Genomic DNA, 16,233 nt, shown 5'->3' on the forward strand with positions numbered 1-16,233 from the left:
CCAAGTTTTTGGCGCCGTTGCCGGGGATTGTTCGTGTTTGGACAACTGACGGATTATTTTGTTGCTTAGATTAGATTAGGAAAAATCTTTCCTTTTTTTGGTTTAGAGTCTTTTATTATTTATCCCTTATTAAAATACTTTAAACTTATAGCTCATTTATTTAGAACGTGGTGTTTATGTTCATGATAATTGGCTATCAAATTTTTTTTTAAAAACCTTTTTCAAAAATAATTTTTCTATTAAATCCTGTGCCAAACTTTAAGTTTGGTGTTTTCAAAAAAATAATCTTTCCTAAAATTTAATAAGGTCCCATAACTCATTTGGCTAGAGCGTTAATCTGTGTTCTTGGTAATTGGGTTAGAATCTTTCATACTCTTTTCAAAACCTTCTTTTTCAAAAATATTTTTTCTATCAAATCTTGTGCCAAACTTTAAGTTTGGTGTTTTCTTGTTGATTTCCCTTTGATTTTCGAAAATTTTGGTTTGGTTTTCTAAAAATTTTAAGTTTGGTGTTCTTTCTTCATGTTCTTGTGTTCTTGTGAGTCTTCAAAGTGTTCTTGAGTTTTCCTTGTGTCTTGATCTTAAAATTTTTAAGTTTGGTGTTCCTTGGTGTTTTCCCTCCAAAATTTTCGAAAAACAAGGAGCATTAGATCTAAAAATTTTAAATCTTGTACTATCTTCCGCTCATCTAATTAGAATCTGAGCTTCAATCAAAAACTCTGAGATATTATTGCTTCTCAACCCACTAGTCTTCTATTTTAGTTGTCTAGTTGCTTGAGGACAAGCAACAGTTTAAGTTTGGTGTTGTGATGAGCGGATATTTTATACGCTTTTTGGGGATAATTTCATATAGTTTAGAGTATGTTTTAGTTAGCTTTTAGTCTATTTCTAGTAGTTTTTAGGAAAAAATTCATATTTCTGGACTTTACTATGAGTTGTGTATTTTTCTGTAATTTCAGGTATTTTTCTGGCTGAAATTGAAGGAGCTGAGCAAAAATCTGATTCAGGCTGAAAAAGGACTGCTAATGCTGTTGGATTCTGACCTCCCTGCACTCAAATTGGATTTTCTGGAGCTACATAACTCGAAATGGCATGCTTCCAATTGCATTGGAAAGTAGACATCCAGGGCTTTCAAGCAATATATAATAGTCCATACTTTGTACAAGGATAGACGACGTAAACTGGCGTTCAACGCCAGTTCTCTGCCCAATTCTGGATTCCTGACTAAGATTTACAAGATAACCATAGATTGCTTCAAACCAACAATCTCCGTGGGATTCGACCCTTACTCACGTAAGGTATTACTTGGACGACCCAGTGCACTTGCTGGTCAGTGGTACGCGTTGTGAAAAGTGTGATTCGCAATTCGTGCTACCAGAGAGACTCTCTCCTCTCTCTAGATTTAGGATAGCAATTAGGATCAAATTAGGTTAATCACTCTAAAATTTCTCTTTCAATTCTTGTTTTGATTTCAATTCTCTTTATGTTTTAGTGTTCTATTGTCTTAATCTTCTTAGTTTCTCTTGTTAATTTCTTATTTTACTCTCTTTTATGTTGATGAACATTGTTGGATCTTGATTTTTCTTTAATGCAATTTTATGTTTCCATATTTCTTTTATGTTGATCTTGATTGTTATTATGATTTCTTGCTTATGTTAGTTATGGTTTCTTTTAATTCTTGCATTTTATGATGTTTACTTTTCTTGCATTCTAAGTGTTTGATGAAATGTTTACACTAGTTTTTGAGTAGTTTTCTTTACTCTTGGCCTAGGCTAAGGGAATTGAGTGACCTTGAGTCATTGGATCTCATTGAATTGGTAATTTGAGAACCCTTGGTGATCAATTTGATACTCATTGACGCCAACTCACTACTAATCTAATTAGTAGGTAGGTTGGGACTTATGGGTTGATGTGATCAAGCCTATTTGACGTACTTCAAGCCAAGGAGTAGATATTACGTACTTAAGGCTTTGGAAGTAGACTTAATGGGTTGGCCTCTCATAATTATCAATATTTGGTATGTAGACAAGGATGGTGATTGATGACAACTCATCATAGCCTAGTTTTACTAGTCCTTTTCTTTGTTTTTATTTGGTTTTATGCATTTTTTTTGCATTATAAGTAAGTAATTTGGAATGGAAATGCATGACTTCTTTAAATCAAACATCCACCATTTAATTGATGCTAAATCATGAGGTTTGGGCTAAATTTAATTGATTTTTTTTTATTTATAAACCTTGTGAATTTGGTGACACTTTAATTGGTTGTTTTGATTATTTGTAGGTGAAGAAAAGAAGAAAACAAGAAAGCGTGGCCCAAGGAAGAAAAAGTGTGGCCAAGGAAGGAAGAAGTGTGGCGCAACAATGAAGGAAAACCATGAAGCTCACTCCAAGAGCACCATGCTCACCAAGGGAGCGCTACATTTTCTCTCAAGGAACCAAGGCACAATACTCTGCTCACTTTGTGAGCTGAGCACAATATGAGGCCAAGAAACAAGGAAAGGAAAGACCAGGCTCAGCTCACCAAGTGAGCATTATCGGGCATGCATCCAATTAAATTCAAGGAAATTGTTTGACAAGTGCATTCTCCAAGATTTGAACCCATGACCAAAGGGGGTTGGGGGAGCGCTACTCACAAGAGGAAATAAGCCAAAAATGGCCAAATGCATCATCCAAGATTAACTCAGCACCTAGAGGAAGCAAGGAGCAAGGCACCACAAGAAAACCAAGGAAAAGCTCCAGCGCATGCACTCATCAAGTTTCGAACCAAGGACCCCTCCTTGTGAGCACCAATGCTCAGCTCACTGGGAGAGCTGAGCGCTACCCTTGGTGCATCTCACAAGCACTTTGACACGGGCCAGGGGGAGTGGAGCGCGCATCTTGACACGGTCCAGGGAGGGCAGCGCGCAACAATTTTTCACCAAGGCACCAATGCTTCCCCCAACAATTGCACGCTACAAAGGGTCCTCACACTAAGCATCAATGCTCAGCTCCCCACTTGAGCTGAGCATCCTCCTGGAAGCAAATTCTCCATGGGCTGAAAATTCAATTAAAAATCCAACTTAATTCATTTCTTCACCAAATTAAAAGCCCATCAAAATTCCAAAATCCAAGAATAGAAAGTGTATAAATAGGAGCTAGTTTGATGTAATTAGGACCTTTTTTTAACCTCTAGACTTTACTTTGATTTTTCTTTGAACTTTCATTTTCATTTTGAGCTTTTACTTTTGAATTTAGATCTTAGAGAATTGGGAAGGAGAATTGATCTCTCTTCTTCCTTGTTCTTGCTTGAGCACTCTTTTATTTTCTTGCTTTGGATTTTGGGTGAAGAATTGAAGAACTTCTGTTTCAATTTCACCTTGAGATCTCTTGTTTACTTTTTCTGCATAATTGAATTTGAATTTCTGTTTACTGCTTCATCCTCTCTTTATTTCTGTAATTTTACTTTTCTTCATTTCTTTTGCAATTGTTCTTGTCAGATCAAGGAAGGATTTGAGATCTAGACTTGTTTTCTAGTCTCTTCCACTCTTGAGATCTTCAACCTCTTTTAATTTGCTGCAATTTAAGCACAAGTCATTTTCTGTTTTAATTTCTCAAGCATTCCTACTTTTCTGTTTAGATCTACTTTACTTCAATTCACCTTCTACTCTTCTGTTTGATTTGCAATTCACTTGTTCTCGTTTAAATTCTGCAATCCCAATTCCCAATTTCTTTTATAATTCAAGCAATTTCATTTCTTGCACTTTAAGATTCAGTCATTTACATTTCTTGCAATTTATATTACTTGCACTCTAAGATTCAGCACTTTTACTTCCTTTGCTCTTTAATTTACAGCAATTATCCCTCTCCCTTTACATTTCAAGCAATTTAACTTCTGTCAATTACAAACCTCTCAACCAATACTTAATTCGCTTGACTAAATCAACCACTAAACTAAAATTGCTCAATCCTTCAATCCCTGTGGGATCGACCTCACTCATGTGAGTTATTATTACTTGATGCGACCCGGTACACTTGCTGGTGAGTTTTGTGTTGGATCGTTTTCCACACATCAAGTTTTTGGCGCCGTTGCCGGGGATTGAAATAGATTGACAATGATTAAGTGAAGTGAAGATCTAGATCAAGCACTTTTTCTTTTCTGTTTCTTTAATTTTTGACTAACACACTAACTGTTTGAATTTTTGCTTAAGCTAACTAAAACCCCACTTTAGAAATAGAGTGGAATTCTTCTGGTTTCTCTGGTTTTGTGTGAATCTTATGATATTGCCTGCTGAATATACGAGGGAAGCAATTTTCTTCTATTGATTTTTCAAGCCTGTCAACTGTTTGATGCATTGTGTCAACTAATCTTTTAACCACATCTTGGCATGAATATACTCTATCTTCATTTGGACCGTTTGTGATTGTGCAGATCATGGAGGGGAATTCAACGAATTCCAGTAATCATGGGAGTAATGTCCCCACCTTAGATGATAATGCAACCCATAACTTGAAGCATCCACTCATCACCATGAACGATGTTGCTCAATGGTTTGAAGCTTTCCCACAAGGAAGCATCATCGGATGGGAAGAACTAATGAATGAACTCCTAGCCAAGTTGAAACCACCTCAGGGAATTATTAAACCAGAGGCAGAAGTGCAACCATTCACACAAGAAAAGGAAATTGAAGGTGTCTGTGCAGTTATGAACCAAAACAAGCAGATGCATCAGCAGACTCTACAACACCTGGATATGATGGTCAGAAAAATCAATGAGCTGCGAACTGCTGTAGTACATGCTTACAACCTAACTCAAAACTCATACGGTTGGAATCAACCTGAATAAGGTTTTGGAGCAATTAACCATGAGCAACAAAGTTATGAACAATCACACTCTCCAAACAGTTCCTCTGGCATGTTCCAACACAGGTCTCAGAATGATGTGTACACCCCACCCTGGAGAACTCATTCCAACTGGAGGGGGGTCGAACACCAAAATCAAAGACCCAGGGATCTCAATTACAACAACCCCAACTTCATAAACCAGCAAAAATATCACCATACCAACAACAACCACTACACACCACCACAACACCCACCCTTCCAACCCCCAACACCCCACAACCAACTAATCTCACAAGATTCTCAGAGGATCACCAACTTAGAGATCTTAATAGAGAGAATGATGAAGCACCAAGAGGTGACAATGAAGGACCAGGAAGCCTCAATAAGAAGAATTGAGAAGCAAATGCAACAATTGGCTAAGCACATTGCTGAAATGGGTGAGAGGATGGCAAATATTTCCTTCAGGGCCACTGAAGACGACCCAAAGAACAGCAAAAAAGCTGCTAGGTTGAAAAAAGGAAATCAGTCATGGAGGAAAGTGAGAAGGCTACAGGAAAGGAATCAATCATCCAAGAAAAGCATCACAGAAAAATTCCACAAGAAGAAACAGAGGAAAGGAAGCCCATAGTGAGAGGAGGAAACCAAAGGCAACAGGATTTTCACTTCCCATGATCAACATAATGGAGGATGTCAAGCTAATGACAATAAAGAAGCGCTTGTTGAGAGGCAACCCAACATGAGGTAACTTTCTTTTCATAGCTATTTCAATAAAAAGGTTAATTAGTTTTATCTATATTGCAAGAAGCTAAGTTTGGTGTTGCACACCAAAACAATCTAAGGGAGAATGAAGGATTCTAAGTTTGGTGTTCCACCAAAATCCCATCATAAAATATATTCTCACCTTCTGCATAATGCTAGCTTCAAGCATTTAGATAAACTAGTTAACTATTCTGCTGTTTCCTAGTTTTCAGTTTTATTGATTTTGAAAAAGAAAAAGAGTTTCACACATGGTTAATCTGATGCATGAGAACCATTGGCAAGGTACTAAGTTTGGTGTTCCCACACCAAAGTAAGTTCAAAGGCCCACAAATAAATCATGCATGCTAACCATTTTTCAAGTGCTTGGAGAATAAGCAACTTTCAATATCACTGCAGAGCATCATACAAGCTTTTGGAAAAATTAAGCATCATCAATCAAAGAGATGAAAAAGGAATGTGAAGACCAGCAATGATGATGATGAGAAGGAAGAAAGCAAGTAAACTCCAAAAGGTTGTATTGTTAAGTGATTATTTTACATTAGACACTGCTATGATTGAAAGTGATTGAAAGTGATATAGTACCCCTGTCTATCTGCATAGTATAGTTTTTCTGTAATTCAATAATTGAGATGCTTGAATAGTCACAACCCTATACTCTCCAAACTTGCCTGCACTCAATGTCCCAAAAAGGCACCACATGACAGTTCTTTGAAAAGAAGGATTGAGGAATTAAATAATTTTGAGGCAAGCAAAAGATTAGGAGAAGTGGTGGTTCTAGTTTTATGATTATGTATTGAGGTTGCATGCTTATGAAAACTTGCATGGGAGCTCATAGGCAGGACATAGAGTTCAAAGAAGTATTGTGGAGATTCTCAAACATTTATTGATCCAAGAAGCAGCAATCAAAAGAAAATAAAGAAAACATAAAAACAAAAAGATCATGGCCCAAGGCTCTGAGCATCAATTACTAGGCAGAAAAGAAGAAAGAAACAAGAACTCAAAGAGTTATTATCCTAGTAAATGCTTGTGGTCGAATTGTGTCAAAGAGAGAGCCTTGAGCAAGTAAATCCTAAGGGGTGCTTCAACACCTATTACCTTAAAACCAACTGGTTTAGGAGTATTGATTGAAAGCTTATCTAAAGAGCCACTTTGAGACATGACATTTAGAGTCAAGGCCAAAGCGCAGAAACTATAAGCTGCTTCAAGGTGATTACCTATAGAGAGATCTCCATGATATCATTTGGATGAAAGTTCTAAGACCTAAGACTTCCAAGATGTAGGGACTAGTAAGCACTGAAGCCCTTGCATGAACATATAATTTAGAGTTTACCCCACTGTCACTTAATCACTTCACTCACAGGATAGCACATGTGATTCTTTAAATCCATTCTAATTGAAAGAACCTTTGAGCATAATTCTTTTCTTGCTTGGGGACAAGCAAGTTTTAAGTTTGGTGTTGTGATGACAAGTCATCATAGCCTAGTTTTACTAGTCCTTTTCTTTGTTTTTATTTGGTTTTATGCATTTTTTTTGGCATTATAAGTAAGTAATTTGGAATGGAAATGCATGACTTCTTTAAATCAAACAACCACCATTTAATTGATGCTAAATCATGAGGTTTGGGCTAAATTTAATTGATTTTTTTATTTATAAACCTTGTGAATTTGGTGACACTTTGATTGGTTGTTTTGATTATTTGTAGGTGAAGAAAAGAAGAAAACAAGAAAGCGTGGCCTAAGAAGCGTGGCCCAAGGAAGAAAAAGTGTGGCCAAGGAAGGAAGAAGTGTGGCGCAACAATGAAGGAAAACCATAAAGCTCACTCCAAGAGCACCATGCTCACCAAGGGTACGCTACATTTTCTCTCAAGGAACCAAGGCGCAATGCTCTGCTCACTTTGTGAGCTGAGCACAATATGAGGCCAAGAAACAAGGAAAGGAAAGACCAGGCTCAGCTCACCAAGTGAGCATTATCGGGCATGCATCCAAATAAATTCAAGGAAATTGTTTGACAAGTGCATTCTCCAAGATTTGAACCCATGACCAAAGGGGGTTGGGGGAGCGCTACTCACAAGAGGAAATAAGCCAAAAATGGCCAAATGCATCATCCAAGATTCGAACTCAGCACCTAGAGGATGCAAGGAGCAAGGCACCACAAGAAAACCAAGGAAAAGCTCCAGCGCATGCACTCATCAAGTTTCGAACCAAGGACCCCTCCTTGTGAGCACCAAGGCTCAGCTCACTTGGAGAGCTGAGCGCTACCCTTGGTGCATCTCACAAGCACTTTGACATGGGCCAGGGGGAGTGGAGCGCGCATCTTGACACGGTCCAGGGAGGGCAGCGCGCAACAATTTTTCACCAAGGCACCAATGCTCACCTCACTTTGTGAGCTGAGCATTCCCCTGATGCTTCCCCCAACAATTGCACGCTACAAAGGGTCCTCACACTAAGCATCAATGCTCAGCTTCCCACTTGAGCTGAGCATCCTCCTGGAAGCAAATTCTCCATGGGCTAAAAATTCAATTAAAAATCCAACTTAATTCATTTCTTCACCAAATTAAAAGCCCATCCAAATTCCAAAATCCAAGAATAGAAAGTGTATAAATAGGAGCTAGTTTGATGTAATTAGGACCTTTTTTTTTAACCTCTAGACTTTACTTTGATTTTTCTTTGAACTTTCATTTTCATTTTGAGCTTTTACTTTTGAATTTAGATCTTAGAGAATTGGGAAGGAGAATTGATCTTTCTTCTTCCTTGTTCTTACTTGAGCACTCTTTTATTTTCTTGCTTTGGATCTTGGGTGAAGAATTGAAGAACTTCTGTTTCAATTTTACCTTGAGATCTCTTGTTTACTTTTTCTGCATAATTGAATTCAAATTTCTGTTTACTGCTTCATCCTCTCTTTATTTCTGCAATTTTACTTTTCTTTATTTCTTTTGCAATTGTTCTTGTTAGATCAAGGAAGGATTTGAGATCTAGACTTGTTTTCTAGTCTCTTCCACTCCTGAGATCTTCAACCTCTTTTAATTTGCTGCAATTTAAGCACAAGTCATTTTCTGTTTTAATTTCTCAAGCGTTCCTACTTTTCTGTTTAGATCTACTTTACTTCAATTCACCTTCTACTCTTCTGTTTAATTTGCAATTCACTTGTTCTCGTTTAAATTCTGCAATCCCAATTCCCAATTCCTTTTATAATTCAAGCAATTTACATTTCTTGCACTTTAAAATTCAGTCATTTACATTTCTTGCAATTTAAGTTTATGCAATTTATATTACTTGCACTCTAAGATTCAGCACTTTTACTTCCTTTGCTCTTTAATTTACAGCAATTACCCCTCTCCCTTTACATTTCAAGCAATTTAACTTCTGTCAATTACAAACCTCTCAACCAATACTTGATTCGCTTGACTAAATCAACCACTAAACTAAAATTGCTCAATCCTTCAATCCCTGTGGGATCGACCTCACTCATGTGAGTTATTATTACTTGATGCGACCTGGTACACTTGCCAGTGAGTTTTGTGTTGGATCGTTTTCCACACATCAGTGATCTCAATTACCTATGTTTAGCCAAGAGTTCTTACTATTTCTTTTATTAGTTCTTGTTGTTTTACTTTCTTGTCATTTATATTTTCTTGTCAAATATCAAATCAACCCCCTTTGCATTTTCATAGCCAATAATTAAATACTTCATTGCAACTCTTCGTGAGACGACCCGGAGTCCAAATACTCCGGTTATAAATTCATTTGGGGTTTGTTACTAGTGACAACCTAAATTTTTGCATGAAAGGATTCTTGATTGGTTTGGAAACTATACTTTACAACGAGACTTCATTAGACAAATTCTAAACCATCAAAAGAATTCATTCATCACTTCTTCCCATGAGCCAAAACTTTTTGCTCTTGGCGTTGTTGGTGGACACGCTAGTAATTCTAGAGTTGGCAACGCCCAAGTTCACTTCCTTGGCCCAACATCCTTGCTTGCGTTGCCAAGGAACACGCAGCCTTTCTCCAAGTTGTGGCAACGTGCTCGAGCTTCCCTAGCTCCTCTCCAAGGCCTTGCTTTCTTGCTGTGTTGCTTGCTAGCGTTGTCCACAAGCACGCCTTTGGACTTTGGCGTTGGCAACGTGCTGGCTTCCTTTCCTGGGCAAGCTTTCTTGCTTGGCGTTGCTTGCCTGCGTTACCATCAAACACGCCCCTGCATCTCTTGGCTGGCAACGTGCTCGAGCTTTGGACTTGCTCCCCAAAATTGCTTGCTGCGTTGCCCTTAAACACGCCTATAGAAACTAGCGTTGGCAACGTGCATGAGTGAAGATCCATGGCTGCTGGCGTTATCCTTAAACACGCCATTGTATCCTGGAGTTGACAACATGCTCGAGCCTTCCTCATGGCTCCATGCTTGCTGCTTGGCGTTGTCATTGAACACGCCTATGCATTCCAACATTATCAACGTGCTTGAGTGGAAGAGTCATCATCCAAGCTGCCTTGAGTTGTTGCCAAACACGCCAATGCATTCCAAGGTTGGCAACGTGCTTGAGCTTTTGTCCTCCTTGCCAAGGCTTTGCTTCCTCGCGTTGTCATAAAAAACGCATGTGCACCCAACGTTGGCAACGTGCTTGATGTCTTGAGATTGCCCTCCAGGGTTGCCTTCTAGCTTGGCGTTGCCTTGGAACACGTCCATGCTCTCCCAAGCCAACAACGTGCTCGAGCCTTCCTTATGGCACCAAGCTTTGCTTGCTACATTGCCTTGGAACACGCCTATAGGAGCTGGCGTTGGCAACGTAGCAACCTTCATTTCCTAGCCAATCCTTGCTCAGTTAGCTTCTTGGCATTGTTGCCAAGCACTCCAATGTAGCTCCAAGTTAGCAACGTGCATAGTGCTCACAGGAGACCACTTTCTTGGAAGGTTGTTTGTGCTCTTCCTGAAGTAAAGCTTCAATGGCGTTGCCAACTTGAATTCCAAGTTAGCAACGTGCACATTTCTCTTCTTGAAGGAGTTGTTAGCCACTTGCTTGCTTCATTCTTGCTTCAATGCCTTCTTGTTTCATCACCTATCATTAACAAGGGAAATTGCTTCAAAGTCTCACCAATCCATGCAATCAATTTCATGAGATTCATTCATACTCATTCATTTATGCATTCCTTGAATCATTTGCATGAATTTGGCTACAATTAACCTGGTCCTTAGTATTTTTATGCATGGAAATGAAACTCATAAAAATGCTTGTTTATTTCAAAGATAATGAGTGAAACTAAGCTAAAACTAACTAAACTGACTAGCTAATATAGCAAATATGCGAATGCATCACAACACCAAACTTAAAATATTGCTTGTCCTCAAGCAAGGGATAAAATAATTTGACAAAAGAATTTAAGATACAAGAATTGAATGTCTTAACAGAGAAGAATTCTTCCATGGAATATGTCATCCTTATTTGTGTAGTCATCTGTTTAGTGCAAATGATCAAGGCTAATCTAAATTCTTAGTTGAAATGCTTGCTTCAATACTAGGTTGGTTAATTTCACTAGACTCTTTTTCTACACCTTAGCACATAATCCTTAAACTATTCTTTTCTCTACTTCTCTTTTCTCTCCCTTTTTTCAAATTTCCTTTGTCTCAATTGAGCTAAAAATCTTGTCTTAAGGCGGCTCTTTAGCATAAGCTTTCAATCAACAATCCCAAACCAGTTGGTTTAAGTTGTTAAGTGTTGAAACACTCTTAAAGATTTACTAACTCAAGCCTCTCTCCTTAACACATTCAATCACAGGCATATAACATTGGAATTTTATTTGGATAGTGGTGTCCAGCACCTCTTTGGGTTGCTAAATGTTCTGTTATAGAGCTACTCTTGAATGTGAGTTTTCAATCGATAATCCCGAGTTAGTTAACTCAAGTTACCGGGTGATGAAGCACCCCTCGGATTTACTAGCCCAAGTATGTCTCCTAACATCAATCACCATAGACACATATCCAAATTTTGTCATTGATGCCTAGCCTTTCATTCTTTGTTCTTTGTTTTCTTTATTTCTCTTTTTCTGCTCTTCAAAATTTTTGTGTATTACTCCATTGTCAAGGATCTTTGTGCTTCTAATTTCTTGAGTCTTATATCCCTTAACCAACTAGTTTTGTGTAAGCAATCATCTTAACTCCTTTTAATTTCTTGAGCCTTGATTCGTTCACAATGAAAGCATATATGTACTAACACTTTTTATCAGACAACCTTGTTCTCCTAAGCTAGATTTCTCTCTATTTTTGTTCAAACTACATCTTTTATTCCATTGGCAAGTAAAAGTACTTAAGACAAGCAAACATTCCAAGCATGTGAGTGATACATGGAATAAGCAACATAAATGAAAATGCATAAAAGAAAACAACCTAGAAGGTATACCATGTTTCAGACATACATCTTCTTTATTTAATAAAGCACTAAAAAAAAGAACTTCACCACCTTTAGTCTTTATGTCCCTTTCCTTTGTCCTTTGGATCTTCTTTCTTCTTTCTTTCTTACTTCTCCTTGTTGTTTTGTTGTTGAGTCCTCCTCTTCTCTTTTCCATATTCCTGAGCTTATCATCCTCTCCTTTAGCCTCTCAGCATTAAATTTTACCGTTGCAATTTCCTGCTCTTCTAGTATCTTGTGTGCTTCATTAAATTTTTGGATTTGTGGGTTGAGTACTGGGAGTGTTCCACAAAGGTAGCTGAGTTTTTCTTGGGTGCATATATCATAATCAATTCTGTCTCTATGTCTGGCCTCCTTGAACATTCTGCTTTCATTGAATTCTTTGTGAAATGTGTCTTGTCTAGCATCCATCCTATGGAGAAGCTCCCTTTGCTGAGCTTGCTCTTTCCTTAGTTGAGCTTGTTCTTGTATTACCTTCTCCATGGATCTTCCATATTCAGCAGCTGAGTTGTTGATGACTTCACACATCTTGTCATATTGTTCTTGTTGTAGTTCCATCATGTGTGTTTGATATTCACTTTGCTGACCCATCCATTGAACTTGAACTTCTCTTTGCTGATTCATTACTTGCCAAAAGTCCCTTTGTTGTTGAGCTTGTTCCTCTTGGCTTCTTTGAATTTGTGAATATTGCCCAGAGATTCCTTCCAAAGCGGCTTGGAGTTGATTCATGTTCAAAGTACTTGGTTCTTCCATTTCTTGGCGCTCTTCCTCTTGTCTTGCTTCTTTCCTTTTCTTTCTTCTTGCTAGAGGTTGCCTCTCCAATTGGGTCGTGGTGACAAATTCCAATCTTTCCTTGGTGAGAGGCTTTCCAATGGACACCATGTCAGTTTCTTTAAATTCTTCGAGAGGCACTCTAGCTTCTTTACATAAGCGCAGAATAGTACTAGGATATCCTAGCCAACTGTCTTGTTTGACCTTTTCAGCTATGTCAATGATGTTATTTGCTATAACTTCTCCCACATTAATCTCCCCTCCTTTCATTATGCAGTGGATCATTATCGCTCTGTTCACTGTTACCTCGGAGTTGTTTGAAGTAGGAATTAGTGATCTCCTCACTATGTCATGCCATCCCTTTGCTTGAGGTGTGAGATCACCTCTTCTAAGTTTGAGTGGTAGCCCATGTGAATCCAATACCCAGTCCATGCCTACTTTGCACAAGTCACTTAGCACATCCTCACATCTTGCTTCACGCTCAACCCTTTCCTTATAGCTAGTTTGTATATATATAAGTGAGGACAAAGTGAGGTTTGATGATTATGGTTGGAGTGGTTAAAGTAATATTTATGATGGGGAAATGGTCTTGATGGTTCGGTAAAGGCATGGGAAACATGAATCTTCTTTGCCTAATGCATGCTAAGGTGTTTTCCTCAATGCACACAATCCAAGGTATATGTGGATGTACAAAACCCAAGGCACATGTGACTTCTCCTTTCTTGTGTGTGTGTCCGTGATCCTTCCTTCAAGATTCTCCCATCACTTCTTTCTTTCACTTCTCTGCAGCAAGAATACAAAGGCTTTAGAATTTCTTGTAATGCTTGGACTCATACTAAAGAAATTCAACAAGATCATAAAAAAAATATTTAAAATATATATATATTTTTAAATCTAATGGTTGCTTTCATATCACTAAAAGAAATAACTACACTGTTGCTCCATGATCTAGCATTTTCGTGTATGTATGGACACCAAACTTAGTTTGTGACTAAGTGTTGTAAAAAAACTTTTGCAATTGCTTCAAGATTGACCATACCAAACTTAGTGCCTTGCATACACTATGTGCTAGTTCAATCTTTATTCTCTTAGATGTATATGATGCAACCTCTCATTATTGATCACTAAAGCATGAAAATAAAAGACTCCTGTGCATGGGTTGCCTCCCATGAAGTGCTTGTTTATTGTCCTTAGCTTGACATTGCAGCTCCCTTGCTTATATTAACAAGTGCACACTTTCTTCCTTGCTCCAGGGGCCACCAAGATAGAGCTTTACCATGTGACCATTGACTGTGAATGTCTCCTTTGATGCTTCATCAAGTAATTCCACATAGCCATGAGGGGAAACTCTTGCAATGGTGTATGGACCAGTCCATTTGGATTTAAGCTTTCCAGGAAAAATCTTTAGCCTAGAGTTGAATAGCAGCACTTTTTGGCCTAGTTCAAATGTCCTTGGAGTGATCTTCTTGTCATGCCACCTCTTTGCTCTTTCCTTGTATATTCTGGCATTCTCATATGCTTCAAGTCTGAATTCTTCTAACTCATTGAGTTGCAACAGTCTCTTCTCTCCTGCTGCTTGGGCATCAAGATTTAGAAGTTTTGTGGCCCAAAAAGCTTTATGTTCTAGCTCTACAGGTAAATGACATGCTTCCCCATATACCAGCTGAAATGGAGATCTTCCTATGGGGTTTTGAATGTTGTCCGATATGCCCAGAGTGCATCATCCAGCTTCCTTGCCCAATCCTTTCTTGTTGCTCCCACAATTTTCTCCAAAATTCTCTTTAGCTCTTTGTTTGCAAGTTCAGCTTGTCCATTTGTCTGTGGGTGATAGGGTGTGGCTACCTTGTGGGTTACTCCATATCTATGGAGGAGGGAGTTCAATTGTTTGTTGCAAAAGTGGCTTCCTCCATCGCTTATAAGTCCCTTTGGCACCCCAAACCTAGTGAAGATGTTTCTCCTTTGAAATTGCAATACCACATTTGCATCACATGTAGTGGTGGCTATTGCCTCTACCCATTTTGAAACATACTCCACTGCCACCAAGATGTATTTGAATGTGTAGGATGGAGGGAAGGGTCCCATGAAGTCTATTCCCCATAAATCAAAGAGTTCCACTTCCAAAATGAACTTTTGAGGCATCTCATTCTTCTTTGTCAAGCCTCCTGTTCTTTGGCATTCATTGCAGTGACTCACAAAATCTCTAGCATCCTTGAATATAGAAGGCCAATAGAACCCACTTTGGAGGACCTTTGCAGCAGTCCTTTTAGCTCCAAAATGACCACCATAGCTTGAATTGTGGCAATGCCATAGTATGTCCTTCATTTCAATTTCTGGCACACATCTTCTAATCATTCCATCTGGGCATCTTTTGAATAGGAAGGGCTCATCCCACAAGAATAACTTAGCCTCATGTAGCAGCTTCTTAACTTGTTGCCTTGTGTACTCTTGTGGAATACTCCTTCTCGCTTTGTAGTTGGCCATGTTTGCAAACCAAGGGGTTTGTTGGATTTGCAAGAGGTACTCATCTGGAAAATTCTCATTTACTGGTTGAGATGTATCTTGGCTTGTCCCTTGTGGCAACCTTGATAGATGGTCGGCAACTTGATTCTCACTACCCTTTTTATCCTTGATCTCAATGTCAAACTCTTGTAGAAGCAATATCCATCTAATTAACCTTGGTTTGGCATCCTGTTTTGACATTAGATACTTGAGAGCAGCATGATCAGTGTAAACTAAAATTTTGGAACCAATCAAATATTGCCTAAATTTATCAAAAGCATACACCACAGCTAGTAGCTCTTTCTCCGTTGTGGTATAATTTCTTTGAGCTTCGTTCAATACTTTGCTTGCATAGTAGATGACATGGTGCTTCTTGTCCTTTCTCTGCCCCAGCACAGCACCAATTGCAAAGTCACTTGCATCACACATAAGTTCAAAAGGTAATCCCCAACTTGGGGGTGTGATAATTGGTGCTGTGGTGAGCTTAGCTTTTAGAGTCTCAAAGGCCTGTTTACATTCATCATCAAAGGAAAAAGGGTTGCTCACCACAAGCAAGTTGCTTAGTGGTTTTGCTATTTTAGAAAAATCTTTGATGAACCGTCTATAGAACCCAGCATGGCCCAAGAAACTTCTAACAGCTTTTACATTTATTGGCAGTGGAAGCTTTTCTATAATTTCTACTTTTGCCTTGTCCACCTCTATACCCTTTCTTGAAATTTTGTGACCAAGAACAATTCCTTCGGGTACCATAAAATGGCATTTCTCCCAGTTTAAAACCAAATTGGTTTCTTGGCACCTTTTCAAGACTAAGGTAAGATGGTGCAAGCAAGTATTGAAAGAATCACCAAAAACGGAAAAATCATCTATAAAGACTTCAATAAATTTTTCTACCATGTCTGAGAAGATTGATAACATGCATCTCTGAAAGGTAGCTGAGGCATTACACAATCCGAATTGAATTCTCCTGTAAGCAAAGACTCCAAAAGGG

The 16,233-nt window shown here is 38.5% G+C and overlaps 2 protein-coding genes across 2 annotated transcripts in view; both read right to left on the reverse strand.

Moving 5' to 3' along the window:
- LOC107608675 (involucrin-like) lies at window positions 12,036-13,178 on the reverse strand. The gene has a single exon (XM_016310389.1). The coding sequence runs from the start codon at window positions 13,176-13,178 to the stop codon at window positions 12,036-12,038; it is 1,143 nt and encodes a 380-aa protein (XP_016165875.1).
- Window positions 13,509-16,233, reverse strand: part of LOC110266184 — a 17,438-nt gene continuing 14,713 nt past the window's right edge. Inside the window, 4 exon segments of the mRNA XM_021110273.1 lie at window positions 13,509-13,529; window positions 14,023-14,133; window positions 14,484-14,931; window positions 15,067-15,950. Coding sequence (XP_020965932.1) covers window positions 13,509-13,529; window positions 14,023-14,133; window positions 14,484-14,931; window positions 15,067-15,950 — 1,464 coding nt within the window.

This window comes from Arachis ipaensis, chromosome B01, assembly GCF_000816755.2.
Source record: "Arachis ipaensis cultivar K30076 chromosome B01, Araip1.1, whole genome shotgun sequence".
NCBI lineage: Eukaryota > Viridiplantae > Streptophyta > Magnoliopsida > Fabales > Fabaceae > Arachis > Arachis ipaensis.